The sequence below is a fragment of the Macaca mulatta genome, chromosome 4 (genome assembly GCF_049350105.2).
Source record: "Macaca mulatta isolate MMU2019108-1 chromosome 4, T2T-MMU8v2.0, whole genome shotgun sequence".
NCBI classification, from domain to species: domain Eukaryota; kingdom Metazoa; phylum Chordata; class Mammalia; order Primates; family Cercopithecidae; genus Macaca; species Macaca mulatta.
In genome coordinates, this window is record NC_133409.1 from 36608943 (window position 1) to 36629685 (window position 20743).

Genomic DNA, 20743 nt, shown 5'->3' on the forward strand with positions numbered 1-20743 from the left:
TCATGGATTAATCGTTTAACCTCATGTGTGAAATCTTAACTCAGGATATTAGGGCTGGAAGGGATGTGATAGACAATCCTGCCAAGCCTGGCCCTTCTTGTACAAGGAGGTCTTCAGAGATCTGGAGGAGGAAAGTGCCTTGCCCTGAGTTCGCTGAGCCAGAACAATAGGACTTCTTCTGTAGTTGTGAAACTTGTCAATTGTCTAAGTCTAGGTTAATGCCATCTGGCTGGCTTTTTAAAAAGAGTGTGAAGTAAGAACATGAATAATTGTCACTTAATTAGAGACCTAGACTCAGAGGAATTATAGTTACTCCATGTATGAAAAATTGCAAGACTGTTGACTCTGTCATTCTTCGGTTTAGTGGGTGGAGCCAGCTGTCCTCATTAGAATAAAGGTTGTTTATTCAACCCAAGTATAAATGGAAAAAAAAGATGTGCCCTCTGTCATTGAGGGTTGACTGACTGGAGAGCTCAAGTGCAGCAAAGAGAAGTGTCAGAGCATGAGTGCTAAGTCCAGAACCATTGGGATTATTGGAGCTCCTTTCTCAAAGGGACAGGTAAGGAAAAAAGTCTTTCTTTGAATTCCTGGAATTTAGTTGAAAATTTTGGACTTCGAAATTTGTAAGGTGTTATTGTCTAGTTAGTTCAATTTTCTGATACAACCTATATTTTAAAGTCCTCTCACCATTTTCCAACATTGTATAATTATACTCACATACCCACTTACTCTTGTGGCTCCTGATCTCAGCTAGAGCTAAATTCATTTGAACCTACAGAATGTTTTCTCATATTTTTTAGGAGAAAATATTTTTCTTTGAATTGAAATGGACTATTTCTGCATTGTAGCTACTCATTTAGGTTTAGTTGCTCTTGTTTTTGATGTTACTGTGTGTATGTATAGGAAGAGAGAATTTTAAGAAATACATTTGTTTAGTTACATAATTAATGCCTAGAAAAATTTAATAGTTTGGCAGTAACCTTCAGACTTCTTATGATTTGGATAACTGAAATATTATTGCTTCATGCAACTTTGTGAATAATTCATGTTATGTTAGGTTTTTAATGATTCTATGAAACTGTTCATTCATGGTCTAGGTAGAATCCTTTATGTACCTCACATGGAAGGGGAAAAAAGAACAAAAAAAGAAAGAAAATCCTACTGCAGTTTGGCGACTCTAAAAGGATTTTAATGGATTTATGAAACTCCCAGACTTCCTTAGAGCCACCAGCTGTGAATCCACACATGCCAGCAACATCTGAACACACTTTTTTTCCTGCCTGGGCACACTTATTCTAGTAAAGAGAGTGTGATGACAGAACACCATAGACTTCAACACACATCTGTGCTCAAAAAGGGTAAAAAACAAAGAACAAAATCAAACAAGACAATGTGTGAGTTGAAACTGCTAAGGTTGATTTTCTCCAGGTTTCTCAGAATCTGGGCAGCGTTTTGCTTCCTTTTAATTTGGAACCCTTGCTGTGTACTCTGACTTTTTACTGCAAAACAAATTGAGAGAGGCCAGAGGTTAGAGGCCCAAACAGCATTTGAACTGTCAGTAAATACTACTTTGCTTCTCCTGGAAATCCTCCAAAAGTCTCTCCCAAACACAGGGACATTTTGCTGACACAGAAGTGCTCCTTTTAAAATCCACACTGTTCTCACCTACTCTTGAACAGGTTATAATAAATATATAATTTTAAAAATTGACAAAAGGGAAGCAAGTCTCCTCCTTCTACCACCCTTCTCCCGTTAAAACATGGTCATGAGAATGGAGTTCATTGTCTCATGATTGTAAGGACTAAGAGAGAGAGATTTTTTTACACTAAGTCACAGAGTAGAGAGGATAAAATGGCCAAGATGTAAGTATTTGTCCTCACCTAAAGGAGTTACAGGTTTGACAGGTAGGCAAAAGGAAATGATTAGAGAGCAGATGACTAAAATGTGGAGTCTGAGAAAGGGCTTAATCCCTGTCTCACCTCGTTGAAAGGCTTGCAAGGCAGTGAACAAACAATAAAGTAGGTATTATTTTTACCTTGCAGTTGGATTAAAAAAAGGCTCAGAGAGGTTTGGTAATGTGCTCAACATCACACAGGCTTGACTGCATAATTCCAGACGAGATAATCTGATTCCAATGCCTATGCCCTTGATTTGCACTGATGTCTCTTCAGACTATTCAACTCCAAAGGTGACTTTATACTTGTGGCCATTGAGGGATTGGGCCCAGCTTAGAAAGTCAGTGGAGCTGACAAAGCAATTTCCAAAGTGGGCAGATAGAGCAAGCAAGAGGAAAGCCCAATCATGAGAAGCCATTTGAATAAAACAAATAAAAATGAATGCTAGAAAATGTAATGGCTGTGTTATAGCAAATAGAGTGTCAACTAAGGGGTCTATGAGCTTTGTTCTAAAGTCTGAAAGGAAGAAGGGTAAAAAAGCCAATGAGTTTTATCAAACTGAGGATTGAGTATCTACTATATGTCAGCTCTACACTACAAAATATAGGCCCCAAATGTAAAGCAACCTGGACTGAAATCTAACAATGAGGAAAAGACAAAAACAGTCACAAAACTAAAGGCAAAACATGAACCAAGCAGCACCCTATTGGGGTTGAAAGAAGGAGAAATTGTGTCTACTTGACTGGGGAGAGGGAGGCGTGTCAAGCAAAAAGGTAGTAAAGAAGCAAAATGTGTCAGGCAGAGGATAGGGTGGGTGCCTTGCTGCTAGGGACAGGAATTTGACATAAAGGATTTGCCTGGCGCCCAGGGCAAGTCTTCTGTTCCTTTGAATGGGGAAGAAATATTTGCTTGCTTTGATGCCACAGCCCCAATCTGAAAGATAGACACACGTGTCTTTTAACACATTGTCTCATCTGACAACATGTAATCATTTTCTGATCTAAAAGCTTGTCGGAAATTAAAATCAGAAAGATTCAGAAAAGAACTGTGCCTTTAGACCTCTAATTGTTCAGGGAGCTGAGGAAGACTTGCCCCTTGGAGGAAGAGTGTTAGCTTCCCTAATGTCAAAACGGCAAGGGTAGAACTTCCCATCTGCTGTTTAAGTAGGCCAAAACTTGAAATTAGTGGGTTGGTCTTTGTTTGTAGTTTTCAGCTCCCAGGTGATGACTTTTCCTGTTGCCTGCTTTCTCCCCAAGAGCTCTAGCTTACTGCTGTGAGTACATGCACATAGGCCTCTTTCATGTCACACTCTTTCGATGCTTTTGCCCAATTGTTCCCTTGGTTTGCAGAGTTTCTCCATCACTCTGTCTTGTTTTCCTAACTACCTACTCATGTCGCAAGACTCAGCTTAAACAGTATTTATTTCTTGCAGCCTTTACTGACACACCCTGTCCCCAATAGTATTAAGGGCATCCTGTTTTTGTTACTACATTTTATGTCATCATTGAAGCAGCTATGTATTGTAATTGGGGTTAAGTGCCCACATCTCCTATCAAAGTCAAAAGCTTTTTCATTATTGGATCTCATCTACCAGACTGCTTTTGCACAAACTATGTGCTCACTATGTTGATAACATGGGTTGACGGGAAGAGGGGATGCAGGTTTTGGAATCCAAAGACCTGAATATGAACACAGGCTCTGCCACTTATTAGCTGTGTGCCAGTCTAAAAACCATATAACCTTTGTGATTCTAGTTCTTTCTATTTGGCATAAGAGTCATTCAGTCTACCTTGCTGTGAAGATTAAAAGAGATGATGTAAATTCCTGGCTCTGTAGGAACTCAAAAAATGATAGTTACAGTTCAACTGATTAAATAATGAAAAGGGTTCCTGCTGTGAGCATCTGATGGTCATGATAATGTCTGAAGTACTTTATTTTTTAATTGTTCAGCCACGAGGAGGGGTGGAAGAAGGCCCTACAGTATTGAGAAAGGCTGGTCTGCTTGAGAAACTTGAAGAACAAGGTAATTTTTAAATTGAAAAATGATCAGCCTGATTTCCTCCCCACTCTGAAGGAAGGAGCAGGCCCCTGTCAACCTGGAGTGTGTCTGGAATATTTACACCAGAATTGCGGTACTGGCTTTAACCTGAGAAACACATCCTACAAAAACAGCAGGGCATGGGGAGAATGCTCAGGAATTGCTGATGTACATCCTCACTCTGATATTTTGTCTTTCCAGCCAAACTACAGTATAAGAGAAATTGCATATGCAGGAACGGGGGTTGGGGTGAATGGTAGGGGAGCCGGGGAAACAGCAAATGGAAAGCAAGGTGCAGCAGGAAGTATGCTACTAGCAACAGGACCCCATTTGTGAAATAAAATAAAATAAAACAGTAATAATGATAATAACAATAGTGCCTAGTGTTTGTGCAGTGTGTATATATATACACATATGCATAAGCATGCAAATGTAAATTTACATATATTTTTAAAGTATGGGCTCAATTATCTGTTATCTTTACATATAAGATGCTGATAAAGTGTTGGTCAGGATGTGGAGCAACTAGAACCCTCATATGTTTCTGATGGGAATGCAAATAATACAGCCACTTTGAAAGTAGGTGGGCAGTTTCTTAGGTAAACATATATTTACATTTTAACCTAGCAGGTCTACTTCTGGGTGCAGAGAAGTACAACTACAAACATTCAAGTACAAGTTTTCACTTCTCTTGGGTAAGAGATTTGTACTTGAATGTGTGGGGGCAGCAATATTTATAATAAACAAAAAATGGAAACAGCAAAATGCCCATCAACTGGTAGATGGTTAAACAAAAAGTGTCACATCCATGCAATGAGATAGTACTCAACAACAAAAAGGAATGGACTGGCTGGGCGCGGTGGCTCAGGCCTGTAATCCTACCACTTTGGGAAGCCAAGGTGGGCGGACTGTCTGAGCTCAGGAGTTCAAGACCTGGGCAACACGGTGAAACTCCATCTCTACAAAAAATTAGCCAGGCATGGTGGCATGCACCTGTAGTCCCTGTAGTCCCAGCTACTCAGGAGGCTGAGGCAGGAGAACTGCTTGAACCTGGGAGGTGGAGGTTGCAGTGAGCCAAGATTGCGCCACTGCACTCCAGGCTGGGTGACGGAGCGAGACTCCATCTCCAGAAAAAAAATAAAAAGGAATGGACTGCAGACACAGGCAAGAACATGGTGGATCTGAAAAACAGCAGGCTAAGACACAAATGACTACACATTGTGTGATTCCATTGATACAACATTCTGGAAAGACAAAAGCATAGCAAAAGAAAGCAGATCAGCAGTTCTTGGGGTTGGGGGCAAGAATTACCTTTAAAGGGGCAGGATGGAATTCGAGAGAGAATGGAAATGTTTTAAATCTTGATTGTGGTGGTGGTTTCAAGACTAGATTTTTTCAAACTCATTGACCTGCACACTTAAAATCAGTGAGTTTTAGTGAACAAGAATTACATCTCATAAATCTTAAAAAAAAAAAAAAAAAAAGACAAATACAGACACCCAGCTGAGAACAGAATGCTTGGGTAAATGGACTTGTCCCTTAACTGACAAGAATAATTTGGTCATGTGTTACAGCAGGTGAAATTTTTTGGAGGCATTACTAAATCAGATTCAGACATACATGTAACAAATACCATATTTAATGGCCAGTTAGTTCAGAACACTGAACTGATTCCATATCACAGTTTTACGTGAAACTCTCTACTTTTCAAGCCTAATTCAAGGTCTTTTAGGGAGCACACTCAGTCCTTAGGAATCTGGGGTTTCCTGCAATTTTTCCTTACTAAAAAGAATAACTAAAAAGCTTTATTTCCTAAGCTTCCAAAGTGTTAGGTTCAGTGCTAAGCACATATTCACATATTCTTATTTATTTATGATAATACCACTATGAGGCAGGTTCAATGGATATTTTGTGTGTGTGTGTGTATCCAGATGAAAATATACCAGTGCTTTTTAAATTTTCTGAGAATACATATATATATATTGATATATATATATTTATTTTTTATCAAAATGAAGCATGCTTACTATAGAAAGGTAAAAAGTACATAAGCAGAGAGAGACAGAGGGACAGAGACCGAGACAGTGACATTCCCTATTAAGCCCAAGCCAGAAGATTATCACTGTTATATTTTGGTGTCTAGTCTAACTGGATGAATTCAAGAAGTGTTTACTGAGAGCCTGGTATACAGCTGCACCAGTGTGTGGTACTGGTAACATGTCAAGCAAAAGCAGACATGGGTCTACCTTCCTGGGATTTACAGACCTTTCAGGGTTTTTCATTTGCTTATACTTGTGAATATATGCCTATTTTATATAATTGGGATCATCCTACATAGACTGATTTGTAATCTACTTTTTAATTTAGTAACTAAAAACTTTTAATTTTAGAGTGTGATGTGAAGGATTATGGGGACCTGTCCTTTGCTGACATCCCTAATGACAGTCCCTTTCAAATTGTGAAGAATCCAAGGTCTGTGGGAAAAGCGACTGAACAGCTGGCTGGCAAGGTGGCAGAAGTCAAGAAGAATGGAAGAATCAGCCTGGTGCTGGGTGGAGACCACAGGTCTTGTTGAATAACTGTGTCTATGGGAGTCTGGCACAAAGGAAATGTAACCAAGGCCAGAAGAAGAGAGAAAATATAGAAATATAGATGGAAAAGCATTGACCTATATTTAATATCAAATTTTCTGCCTTTAAAAAATTTTGTAGGTTACTAACTTTATTATAGAAACAGACTTAGCTCAATGTGAAGTCTTACAATATCTGTATTTTGACCTAGTACAGCAGAAAATGTATGAAATATGAATGGATTTCATCTAAATATTCATCACAAGCTTACATTTCTAAATAAGTACATGAGGCAATTCATAGCTTATTTGTTCTTAATTGCCGATAATACATACAACTCATATAGGTCAACAATTTCAAAGTATGGGTTTTTCATTATAAAATAATGATTATAACATTTTTGAAAGCATCAGACACACACACAAGAAAAAAAAAGTGATAATCGTACTTCTCTAACAACCATTTCAACCAGAATTGAAAATCTGGCACATTTCTTTCATGGCATCTTTTTTTTCCTTGTACATGATGACTTTGTTTAACAAGTGTGTGTGTGTGTGTGTGTGTGTTTGTGAAAGAGAGAGAGAGAGAGACAGATGTCTATGTTGTGTTCTCACTCTACAGTGCAAATTTCCTTGTTGCTTCATGGGATGTGCATAAGCGTCATAAGCATCAGTTTTTTAGTTGCTGCATGATTTTTCATCAAGGGGTTACATCGCTATATATGTACATATTGTCACATATTCAGGTTACATTGTAATTTTCACCATTACAAATAATGTGACAAAGACCATTTTTGTGCATGAGCCTTTTTAAATATTTACCCTCAAGGCCTAGGATAATTTTCTCTGAGAGGCCTGATTAGATCTAAAACCAGAAACACTTCTATGGCTCTTGAGCTCAGTGACTTCAAGCCTCCTCGGTTTCCTCTTCTAAAGCCAAACTGTTACCAGGGCCTCTGTATCAAAACTGCAATTGGGAAACCGAGGCTCGTTTTCTTTTGTAAGTGGAGAAATTTGTAAATGGAAATCTGAAGAATGGCACATGGCAAAAGACAAGAAACCTGAAGGGAAAACAAACGTTACATTGAATAATCCATACCTGAACATGAAGGCATGATTGCTTTCACTTCGAGAATCTAAAAGCTAATGATTCTCTGAGTGATACTTAAACATTCACAAATGGGAGAATACAGGCATTGTATAGTATTAGCTTGGTGCAAAAGTAATTGCAGTTTTCAAATGGCAAAACCGCAATACTTTTGCACCAACTTAATATATCCTAACTTTTAACTTCTGTGCAAGATATCATTTATGTCTTCCATTCCAGCAAAATGTCTGGAGCTTGAAGTATTTGGGATGAACTTTGTTCCTGGTTGAGTGGGTAACTAGATGCATTGAATAGAGTGAGTGAACACACATGCCATACGCTGGCTGAGGAACTTCTGAGTAAGAACATGTAAGAACCTCTGAGTGATGCTCCCAAATTATAAAAGAGCTGGATTTTAAGAAAAATGGAAGGACTTTGTCATAGTTCACTTGAGAGAATTAAGTATTTCCCAAGAGAGATCAGTGTGCAGAAAATGATCCAAATTTAACTCTGAGAATTGAACAGTGTCTCATGCTAAGGAATTTCTTGTGTAGCTAGTGTTTTTATACTCATTTATTTTTTGGCTAAGCTCTAATCTGTGGTTTTCTTACAAGGTGGATTTTGGGGGAAAAATCACAATTGTTTTAGTAATGCAATCGATATAAATATAACTAGTTAGTAAGCACTAAGTGTAAGTGATGTTTTCTCTATTGTTACAACTGATTGGCATCTTCAATTTAGAATCTATCAGAAATATCAGACACTGTGACTTAAAGGAAAACCAAGTGGGAGCACTAAGTGAGTGAATAATATGATGTATGTAGTGACACTGCAAACTTGATGTTCACACAAAATTTTTCCCCAAAAGTTTGGCAATTGGAAGCATCTCTGGCCATGCCAGCGTCCACCCTGATCTCGGAGTCATCTGGGTGGATGCTCACACTGATATCAACACTCCACTGACAACCACAACTGGAAACTTGCATGGACAACCTGTATCTTTCCTCCTGAAGGAACTAAAAGGAAAGGTAAAAGACTGGTTGGTACTCTAGTGCGAAAGAACACTTTTTAGGAGACATTCAGGAGGTGGAAGGGAAATGAGAAATTCCATGTTATCTTATTCTTGGTGTAATCTCAAGTCATTTTCTCTGCAGCCAGTAAGCAAAGGGTTGGTTGATAAAAGGCAGTGAGGCTCTCTATCTCTGCCTTGCAAACTGACTTAATATATATTTTCTCTGATGATTCTTAAACTATCCTTTTAGTAAGTGGGGCAGAGAGTAATCATTTATAAACAGGTCACTGGAGGTTCAGAGGTTAACCAACTTGCCCAAGATATATGCCAAGCCTATAGTGAAGCAAGGGCTAGCACCAGGCCTCCTCATTCCTTCCTCTTTCCACTATATGCCACACAGTCCTGCATTCTTACCGAGTAGTCTTTCTATATCATAGAGTCTTTTCAAAAAAGAAATTTGAAAATTTCAGATACAATGGTTTATGAACTAACGTATTTACTGGGAGAAGAACCTGTCTAAATCATAAGAGAAAGAACAATCTCCCTGCTCCCTAGAAACTTCTTTTCTAAAAGATGGAAAATAAAATGTCAGATTAAGATTTAATATTATAGTTTATAACTTTTGTTGATATGCCATAGTGTATCAATAAAGTTTTTATTGATATAATTATAATATTTTGTACTTATGATGATACAAGAGGTTAAAACCTCCTTATGTTAAATGCTCAGAAATAATGTCTTTTGAACTAATGACCAAGGGATGGGTTTATAAACTTGCAAAGTATCTACCTAGCACATGGGAAAAACTAAACGTGGCTCCAGGACAAAGCAGATACCATCATATTATGATGTGAATAACCAAAGAACAGGTCACGAATTTCCCTCAGCTGCTCTAGGCCATCCTCTGGATTAAGGACTTACTGAGAAAGGGAAGTAAAGAAGGAAGCTACCAAAGTAATGGGAACACACTCATTTCTTTATAGAGGAGCCCTGGGAAAGAAGGGCCCAGCAGGAATGGGGCACAAAGTAGGTAAATGCCAAGTGGTTCAAGGCAAAGTCAAAGCAATCAAGGGGAGGCACACATCCCCTTCTTAATTGTGTATAATTTTTACACGATTTCTTCTATATTTATATTCTAAATATAAGATATTTGCAGTCCAATAAGTGTCTTTACCTTTGAATGTAGGATTTGTTCAAGAGAATCACACATAACCAAGTGAAAACATTGCAATTTTAGATTCCCGATGTGCCAGGATTCTCCTGGGTGACGCCCTGCATATCTGCCAAGGATATTGTGTATATTGGCTTGAGAGACGTGGACCCTGGGGAACAGTAAGCTTATTCCTTGATGTGATTTGCCTTCATTTTTGTCCCTTTGTGTGCTAGATGTGCTTTACTGACCAAATCTATGAGAGAAAATTAAACATCAAGACACATACACACACATACACCCACACACACACATATTTATATACATGTACATACCTATGTATCCAGGCAATTAAATCTCAATTGACTTGCTGTTAAAATACAAATAAAACTATATTGAGTTAGGTTCACAGAACCTAAATATTTTATATATTTTACTATATTGATATTTCCCTTAAAAGGAGACAGGCAGGCACAGTCAGCCTTATTAATTATCTTAATTTCTCTTTTATAGCTACATTTTGAAAACTCTAGGCATTAAATACTTTTCAATGACTGAAGTGGACAGACTGGGAATTGGCAAGGTGATGGAAGAAACACTCAGCTATCTACTAGGAAGGTAGGATTCTTTTGTGTGTGCACACGTGTGTGTAACATAAAAAGTTGGTACTGACATTAACCAATGTAAGTTATTAATAAAGTCTTTATATGAAATAATGGGTTGCTACTTTTTATAAAGCAAGGCAACAGATATATTTATTGATGAAATGTGAAGCCATCAATCTTAAAGTGAAATCCTTTCCCATTTTTTAAAAGAAAGAAAAGGCCAATTCATCTGAGTTTTGATGTTGATGGACTGGACCCATCTTTCACACCAGCTACTGGCACACCAGTCGTGGGAGGTCTGTCATACAGAGAAGGTCTCTACATCACGGAAGAAATCTACAAAACAGGTAGTTAACAATCTGAGGGAATAGAGAAGCAAGTGTACACTTGACTAATATATATTCATACCTCCTTGACCTGAAAACAAGTCCCAGTTGACACTTACAGAATGTCCATCAATCACATGATGCAATAACTAAAGTGTTTTCCATTGGTTACTACCTTTTTCTGTTAGTGGATAATCTTTCAAGTCTGTCTGTGCTAATTTCAAAATGTCAACTATTTTATAAATTACATTATTACAATTTGTTGTTGTAGGGCTACTCTCGGGATTAGATATAATGGAAGTGAACCCATCCCTGGGGAAGACACCAGAAGAAGTAACTCGAACAGTGAACACAGCAGTAGCAATAATCTTGGCTTGCTTTGGAGTTGCTCGGGAGGGTAATCACAAGCCTATTGACTACCTTAACCCACCTAAGTAAATGTGGGAAACATCCGATACAAATCTCATAGCTAATGGCATAATTAGAAATCTAATCATTTACTTAAACATAGAGTTGTCTTCCTAAAGATTTGTTCTTTCAGAAAAATGTTTTTCCAATTAGTATAAAACTCTACAAATTCCCTCTTGGTATAAAATTCAAGATGTGGAAATTCTAACTTTCTCAAAATTTAAAAGCTTGTATTTTCTAACTTGGCAAAAGACTTATCCTTAGAAAGAGAAGCATACATTGATTTCCAATTAAAAATTCGCTGGCATTAAAAATAAGCACATTTACATAAGACCCCATACATAGAGTGAGACTCCTGGAACCGGGAGACAAAGCTACCCCATCTGGAAAGGTACTATGTGTTCATGTCGTTCAAAAGATGTGATTTTTTTTATAATAAACTCTTTAAAACAAGACTGTATTGTGTCTACATATTTCTAAATACATGCCACACACACACACACACACACACACACACACCCCACATTCACAATATGACCTGCTTAAAAACTACGAAGATTGTATTGTGTCTACATATTTGTAAATACATGCAACAGACATACACACACACCCCCCACATTCACAATATGTCCTGCTTAAAAATACTAAGCAGGACGTATTTAAGAATTGTAGGCTCATGCCCGTAATCCCACTGCTTTGGGAGGCCAAGATGGGAGGATCTCTTGAGGCCAGGAACTTGAGACCAGCAACACAGCAAGACCCTGTCTCTAAAAAATAAAATAAAATAAAATAATAAAACTATTAGCTGGGTGTGGTGGCACATGCCTGTAGTCCCAGTTACTCTGGAGGCTGAGGCAGGAGGATCACTTGATTTCAGGAGTTCAAAGCTGCAATGAGCTATGATTGCGCCACTGTATTCCAGCTTTGGTAACAGGTGAGACACTGTCTCTTAAAAACAAAAAAATTTAAAAAACAAAACATTTTAAAAGTCACAGTGAAATCATCATCCCCAAAACACTGTGAGGCCTTGAAGCTATTTAAACTCCCTGGCTATGGTTTCTTCAACTGTAAAACGGGTAATAATAGGTTTGGGCAATCTCCAAGTTCATTGGGCTAGATGTCCACATTTTACTTTTCCTAAACCTCATACATGATTCTGGTTAATATTTTCAAAGCATGGTTGCTATTCAAGTAGCCTTTTGGGAGATGGAAGATATTCCTGGCTGGGTGTGGTGGCTCGCACCTGTAAACCCAGCACTTTGAGAGGACAAGGAGCTTGAGTCCAGGAGTTTGTGACCAGTCTGGCAACATGGCGAAACCCCATCTCTATAAAAAATACACACACACACACACTCTAGCTGGGCATGGTGGTGAACATCTGTAGTCCCAGCTACTCAGGAGGCTAAGGTGGAAGGACTGCTTCAGCCCAGGAGACGGAAGTTGCAGTGAGCTCAGATCGCGCCAATGCACTCCAGCCTGGGCAACAGAATGAGACCCTGAAAAAAAAAAAAAAGATATTCCCCAAAATCGATTCAGGACCCACATAAATCAAATTGCTAGTTTGTTTTTAATAATTACTAATTCAGCTGAGGATGTCATCTAAAATTATCTGTCGCTTCCAATGTTTCACCTTTCACTCACTACAATTACAGTTTAGCCATATCCTAAAAACTCATCTCCGTTCTGGAATGTAGTAAGGAAAATGGAAAAAACAAACCAGAGTAAACAGTAATCAAAACAAGGGAAGCAAAGTTTTTCTCCTCCCAGCAATTAATGTGAAAACCCCAGGGGGTTCTGTAAAAAAGGCAGGTCCATGAATGGATTTCTTCTGTGTTTTTGGTTTAACAGTATATGATAAAGGGCCCCTACAATCTGATTTTTCAAATGTAACACAGAATTTAAAAACTGTTACCTTTACTAGGCCTTCGAAAGATACACATTTTATTGAATTACTTTTAGATGGTAGCAATTATAATGGATCTCACAAGATACATTGTCTAATACAGTAACCACATGTGGTCATTTAAAGCTTAATAAAATTAAAAAATTCAGTTCCACATTTCATATGCCTCATAGATAAATGTAGCTACTAACTAGTGTATTGAATAGCACAGGTAAAGAACATTTCCATCACTGCCGAAAGTCATACTGGACAGAGCCACTCTAAACTTACTATTAATTTTCAAAAAGAAAAACTTTTAGGATATGATAAATACAAAGACATTTTTCCCCCTCTGCTGTATTCTAAACCCAAATAAAGTTTTTGTCTTCCATTAGTCTCTGATTAAAAACGTACTTAAAAGCCTATCCAGGGAAATTACATTCCCATGTTTTTAAGCTAGAGAGGGAAAACTGAATTTTTAATAAATTAATTAGAATGTTCATGTCCTTGAGAAAGTGATTATATTGATTTTCATTTCCTCTGTTTGTATAATACTAGAGTCATAATTTTATTCTCATTCTAGGATCAAAAAGCAACAAATTCCTCAAGACAGCAAGAATATACTGACACTATGTTAAGATTAATACTTGAAATAATTTCTAGCATTTTTTCTGGGTAATTTTAAGAATGAGTCTAAAGGGGCCGGGCGCGATGGCTCACGCGCAATCCCAGCACCTTAGGAGGCTGAGGCGGGCGGATCACGAGGTCAGGAGATGGAGACCATCCTGTCTAACACGGTGAAATCCTGTCGCTTCTAAAAGTACAAAAAGAAATTAGCTGGGCATGGTGGCGGGCGCCTATAGTCCCAGCTACTCAGGAGGCTGAGGCAGGAGAATGGCATGAACCAGGGAGGCAGAGCTTGCAGTGAGCCGAGATCATGCCACTGTACTCCAGCCTGAGCGACAGAGCGAGACTCTGTCTCAAAAAACAAAAAACAAACAAACAAACAAAAAGAATGAGTCTGAGTCTGCAAAAATTACTTTTACCATTATATAAATTTTTAGCTGGACTTGCATGGTCAGTAATGATTTAGTGATGGCAATAACATGAGCTACAAAGAAAATAAAGTTCTAGGAGGAACGTATTTAGAAATATGAATTTGAAATACAGTTGGTTAAATTCACTAGTTCTTTCAAAAAGAATCTGTAACTCTTAATTCCTAGGCCAATGTCAGTCACCAACTGTAGTGTAGGACCCACAGAATACCGCATTTCCAACTGACCCCAGCCAGCACACCGCCTGGCACACAGCCGACATTCATTCCAAAGGAGTCATGAAACTATCACGTGGTATATTCATTCAGCAGACTTTACTTATTAGTTTTCAAGTCTTTCACAATGCCAATTCCCCCAAAATTAACAATGTCTCTCAAAATCCAAGAAATTCTGAAGAAATAAAATGTGTACTGTATTTACAAATACAAAATTAAAAAATTTTAAGATTATAAAAATTGAAGAATTATGTCATCTGTCAGGTGAGAGTGTCAATCTGCAAAAGCAATTATTTTTAAAAAAAGAAACTGGAGAATCAATCAAGTTCAAGAACTTTCAGATGTTATTTTCTTACATGGCTTCCAACTCATTTTATACAGTTAAGTTCGAATCCATAGCAAAGGTAATAAAACTACCAACTGACCTTGATAGAAACTATGGAAATTTATAACAAAATTTCAAGTCATTTTAAAAAGAATAGAAGCCTTGTTTGCTCCTACAACGCAACAAAGTCTAGATTCTTTTTCTTGATAAAAATCTTACTATTCTGAAAATCTACCAAGAGATTTATGCATAAAATATTTGTAATAACTGTTTTACATGTGTGGTGCCTTTAAAATAATATATCTAAAGACTAAATATGTCATTAATAAAAAATACAAACAAAAACAACGGCTAGAATAGGAAAGACTGAAAGTGCCAATGACAAAAGTCCTTTGATCACAGATAACCTCTATGTTCCTATGTAGCTCTAATAAGTTGTTATGAATATGAACAACACGTATCTTACTTGATCTCTTAGAGACAAAAATATAGATAGGGAGATGGGAGTTATAAGGTGTCCACAGATTCATCATTTGAATCAAAATAAAACAATCTGAACATCATCACTGCTTCTATCACCATAGCGTGATCACATTCAGATTGAAAAGGTTTGAGTCCATTCTCAAAGACGGATGTATTTCCACTTTCTCCACAGTACAGTCTGGCTTCACTGAGTTACCGGTAAAGACACGGGCACCTGATTAGACTGAGGTGCTGGAGACCCACTGTTCATAGCTTGTGGAGGCACTGCAGCTGGTTCCATCTTGCTAATGTGTGTGATGAATCGAAGACGAAGTTTTAAAGCTGGTTTTAAGTTACAGATAATTTTCTCTACCTAAGAAATAAAAACACATTAAAACGTACTTTAATCAGAGAATTTCAACTTCTCACATTTAAAGCAGGATTTACACATATCCTGAGACAATAAACTAAGGAGTGGCGTGGGGTAGATGAGAAGTTTCTCAACATGTTCTGTGTTTTACGAAAAGCAGATACAATTCTTTCTTGCATGAGAAACAACACATTCTCCCTCACACACACCCATTATATATTCTATATGCATGTTTGTACATGAACCATATGTATATTCATATATAGGCATATACTTACAAAAGTATATCCACTTATCTAGCTAGCCAGTCATCCCACTACCAAAAGCTAGCAGAGTTTACACAGGAAATTTCATACATCCAACAAGCTGATCATTCTTTTAAAATGCCATCTTTACAGAAGCATGAAGCATAATTATATTTTAAAGTTCTTTGAATAACTCATGTCTGCAACATTTATATACAAAACTAATTATTTTTGTTTTGATTTACACTTGGAATTAACTAAATAATATTAGATCTACTCTTTTGAAAAACACTAAGGACACAAACACATCAAGTTGTTTCACAGCTTTCTTAGCTTTACTCAAATGCTCTTTGACCTTTTCCTTTCTGTACTCCCTTGTGTTAAAGTTTCTTAGGCCCAAATATAAAGAATACTTTTTTTAAAAAAAGCAATCAATTTCTTTTATAGTTTCTCTGCATGTTCTGTGTTGTAACAAAAGCCGATATAATTTCTCTCTTTCTTACATGAGAGAGAACAGGTCAACTCTCTTTGACACTGCTGCTGAGACATAAAGGAGTCAACCTCCTTGGTATCTCAACCCAAAGAATTGGGAGGGGTATCTCAACCCAAAGAATCAGTTATGATTCAAGGTCTTTTTCTACTTTCAGACATCCCTATTAGGAAGTTCCTCTTCATATGCTAAGTCAGGATGTCCTCCCTTTTAACTTTCCCAGAATTCATACACCCTCTAAAGTGACACAGAACAAATCTAATCCCTATTCCAAATGAAAACCCTCCAAAATGCTGAGGGCATAAATAATGCCCTAGGACTTTTTTTCTTCAGGTTAAGTATTCCCATATTCTTTAAATGCTCTTCATGAGTTAGTCTCTAGTCAGGATTAGTCTAGAATCCTGACTTTAGTCTTCTAGTTATGCTGTGGTTTGTCTAATGTCACCATGAGTGTTAGGAGAAGTAGGACCTCCTTTTCTCATAACACAACAACCTCTCTGCTCGTATTTCAGCAGCCATATCCCACTGTTTCTCCCTAATGAGATTATTATTAATTAACCCTCTAGGTCTTTTGGGGGAAAAGTACAAGAAATTATAACATGTATTTACTTTAATACTACATCTAGAATAATATGCCTCTGTTGCCTAAAAAGGTCTCAAACCCACCCATTTTCCTTAAAAAAAAATTAGACAAAATAAAAATAATCACTCAAACCAAAAAAGTCTATTACTATATGTTCAAGTTTTCTAAATTAAACATCATTAAAAATAATTAAACAAATTCAACTTACTTGCTCTTTCACGCTATCACCAGTAAACATATACTTCATGTGATATAGGAAGTCGCAGATGGGATCCATGTAATTTAAATGGGTGCTACACTGGTCGACATTCAGCAGCATGTCATAAAACGCCACACCAATCTATTTAACAAATAATGTAAAATTATTTAAGTGATTAAAAGCGATTCAATAATTCAGCATGATGCAGCTGGGCTCCATTATAACACTCACACTGGGGGATACTGTCTTTGTTGTAGAGCTGTCATATACTATACATACCTCTATGCACATGAGATATGATATGGCTTGCATTTTAAAAGAATCTATAGTGCTACAAAATGCCCCTGATAAGGCTTAAATAAAATTTCTCTTCATAGTTTAGTAATTTATCTTAAAATTAAGAGATAAACAATCTCCTTTCTAGACACCAGCTCTTGATGTCTAGGATAACTCCACTCCTACGGATCCTTTGGTTTATACTTTCTTAGTTCCATTTGGTAGCTCTTGCTTTAAGGTTCTACTCCTGGGTGCTTTCCTTGTTTTCGACATCTTGTTAGAAGTGACTGACTTCATCCATTCTCATGATTTTAATTAGTTCCTCTGCATGTAAGATCTCAAGTGTACTTCTCCATCCTTAACCTCTTCTCAACCTTCATAATGGGTATTTCCCCTGCATCTCCAATTCAATACATCCCACCCTAAATTCATTACTGGCACACTAAGTCCTCTAAAGTTGCTCTTGGATCCTGTTAAACTAGTTTCACTACTAATGGTTGTGACCTGCAGTTTCAATAACACTGGTAAAAAACCTAAATAGATACTTCAGAATTTAATCATGTCACAGGAAATCCAGATTATATTTTACCTCTATCATACAACGAGTTCTCTCTTGCTGAAATCTTTGTAAAAATGGTCCAACAAGATGGTATACATAAAGCAACTGGAATTCAGTCTTCACTATAGGAAGAAGCACTTCAGTGAGAAACCTAAAATTTGAAGATAAAAATAAAAATCTCCTGTGACTTGAAATCATTTAAATTGTTTGAATTTTGTTAATACAGTATTTACAAAGTATTATAACAAAACATTTTTTAAAAAGTTCCTTTTACTTTGGTAACAATAATGTTTCTAATTAATCTCACATCTCTCACTGGCTATTACTTTCATTTGATTATTTTTATTTATTTATTTTTTTGAGATGGAGTCTCACACTGTTGTCCGGGATGGAGTGCAGTGGTGCGATCTCAGCTCACTGCAACCTCTGCCTCCCGGGTTCAAGCAATTCTCCTGCCTCAGTCTCCTGAGTAGCTGGGATTACAGGTGCATGCCATCACACCTGGCTAATTTTTTTATTTTTAGTAGAGACGGGGTTTCACCATGTTGGCCAGGATGGTCTTGATCTCCTGACCTTGTGATCCACCCACCACGGCCTCCCTAAGTGCTGGGATTACAGGCATCCGCCACCACACTCAGCTAATTTTTTGTATTTCTACTAAAGATGGGGTTTAAATCAGATTTAAGTCATTCTTAATTGTAAAACTACTGATAGGTGAATCATCTGAAATAAAAAGAGAATAACCTAACAGAAATGCCACTCTCAAGAAATTTCAATCTAATTAATACCATTATTATGGTCAAGAAAAATAATCAGGAAATAGGATAATATCAGTTATTCAGTTTAAAAGGTAACTTTTGGGATATATTGTGGAAAAAGCATGCATTTGACTAAGCTTCTTCAAACTATAGTGGAAAACTAGATTATTAGATTATTACTAGCACATACAAGTCAATTTTTAAAAAACAATTCTGAAGCAAAAGGAGCTTTCTGATCAACTTACTTTGCAAGTTGTTCTTTTTCTGTTGTTTTTTTGAGATGGAGTCTTGCTCTGTCACCCAGGCTAGAGTGCAGTGGCGTGATCTCGGCTCACTGCAACCTCCGCCTCCTGAGTTCAAGTGATTCTCCTGCCTCAGGCTCCTGAGTAGCTAGGATTACAAGGAGCACACCACCACGCCCAGCTAATTTTTTTATTTTTAGTAGAGACAGGGTTTCACCATGTTGGCCAGGATGGTCTCGATCTCCTGACCTTGTGATCCACCCACCTCAGCCTCCCAAAGTGCTGGGATTACAGGCGTGAGCCACCGCGCCCGGCCACGAGTTGTTCTAATGAATGAAGTATATACCTCATCTGTTAATGAGATTAGAAAAAAAATGAAATACATCAAATTTCTTTTTTTTTCAGATGGAGTCTCACTCTGTCACCAGGCTGGAGTGCAGTGACGCGATCTTGGTTCACTGCAACTTCCAACTCCCTGGTTCAAGCGATTCTCCTGCCTCAGCCTCCTGAGTAGCTGGGGTTACAGGCACATGCCACCATGTCCAGCTAATTTTTGTATTTTTAGTAGAGATGGGTTTCACCATGTTGGCCAGGATGGTCTCAATCGCCTGACCTTGTGATCTGCCCACCTCGGCCTTCCAAAGTGCTGGGATTACAGGTATGAACCACCGCACCCAGCCTATGTCAAATTTCTTTAAGAAATTATTATACTTACTTTGGAATGAGAGAAAGTTGTCCGATGCTAGAATGGTGCCACACAGCATGTGCGAGAGCTAATGTATAGCTACAACTCATCTCAGAGTAGGACTGATGACAGGCAGTGAAATCAAAGAGGCGGAATGGATAGCCAACCCACTCTGTTTCAGACGTCAAGCTGGGGCTGCTGATGACACTCACAATTCGATCATGAAGAACAATCCAATACGGCTCCTTTAAAATTGGAGGAAGGCTAGTGAAAAATATCACTTATCCAGCATTCCACCCCAAAGTCTAAAGTAATAGTGTTTTCTCATTCTTTAAAGTTTTCTATTTCTCCAGCTTCTGCACATACAGTTGGGTGACTTCGTAACTGGTCAAATTAAGTCAGTAACAACCTGGGTGAAGTACCTGTGAGTTAGGGGGCTCCATACATGTATCTGTCCAGCTCATTTAGGTACCTGATATATACTATGCAGTAAATCAATTAATTTATCAAACAATAAATCTATAATTTTATTATTTATTTAAAAATAATAAACTTGTTAAAAATGTGTGTGGAGGTCAAAGAAAGGAGTCTTCATGTGAGCTGGAAAAGTCAGGGAAGGCTTCATTCACTGAGAAAGGAGGCTCTAAGCTAGCAAAGAATGAACAGGCTTTAGAGAAGGTGATGGAAAGAAGTAAGCTCTGGAATACGAAAAATGTCTTATTCACTCACATTCAGAAGTACCTAAAACATGTCTTAAGCACTATGTGTAGGAACAAAAGCTGTAGATATACAACACGTTAAGTGGCCAAGAGTAGATCAGGCTATGATGTAAAAACTAAAGTTGGATAGGTAAGGTGGTACCAGAAAATGCAGAGGCCTGTAAGTCACATAGATATATTTAGATCTAATACAGAAAGGCAAACACTAGTCACTGTAGATTTTTAAAGCAGTAATAATATGAAAAAACTTTAAAAACATAAAATACTTCATTAACTTGCATCCTATATGCATCTTTTTCTTTTTGCTGACATGGAACAGCTGGCTATATTTCATCACTAAGCACGAATCACAATTATTAACTCACTGGTAGGGCAGTGATGATCAAACCAATTGCATTCATCCATGCTGTAATGTTCTCTCTTGGCACTAAAGGCTGACTGCAACCGGCAAAAAACAATGTTTAAGTATGAATTTATAAAAACATTTTAGATGGTTGACAACAGATCTTATTTTTAAATAATATATCTAATTCAGAGGATCGACAACTAATCCATTTCAATAAAACAATGGGGAATTTTTTATTGAAT

The 20743-nt window shown here is 37.5% G+C and overlaps 2 protein-coding genes across 5 annotated transcripts in view; one reads left to right on the forward strand and one right to left on the reverse strand.

Annotated features, from left to right (window-relative positions):
• The first annotated feature begins 395 nt into the window (after window positions 1-395).
• Window positions 396-11543, forward strand: ARG1 (arginase 1). Its single transcript, XM_001103609.5, has 8 exons — window positions 396-559; window positions 3846-3918; window positions 6324-6498; window positions 8458-8617; window positions 9839-9933; window positions 10265-10369; window positions 10567-10703; window positions 10954-11543. Exons 1-8 carry the CDS (start codon window positions 503-505, stop codon window positions 11118-11120), a joined length of 969 nt encoding a protein of 322 aa, XP_001103609.2. The 5' UTR covers window positions 396-502; the 3' UTR covers window positions 11121-11543.
• A 2781-nt stretch (window positions 11544-14324) lies between these two features.
• Window positions 14325-20743, reverse strand: part of MED23 (mediator complex subunit 23) — a 47428-nt gene continuing 41009 nt past the window's right edge. For 3 of the 4 annotated variants that reach the window (XM_015137309.3, XM_077998846.1, XM_015137310.3), the window contains 5 exons: window positions 20521-20593; window positions 19467-19681; window positions 17782-17902; window positions 16926-17057; window positions 14325-15402 (listed from right to left, as the gene is read on the reverse strand). In XM_015137309.3, coding sequence (XP_014992795.1) covers window positions 15235-15402; window positions 16926-17057; window positions 17782-17902; window positions 19467-19681; window positions 20521-20593 — 709 coding nt within the window. In that variant the 3' untranslated portion in view covers window positions 14325-15234. 4 annotated transcript variants of the gene reach the window in all.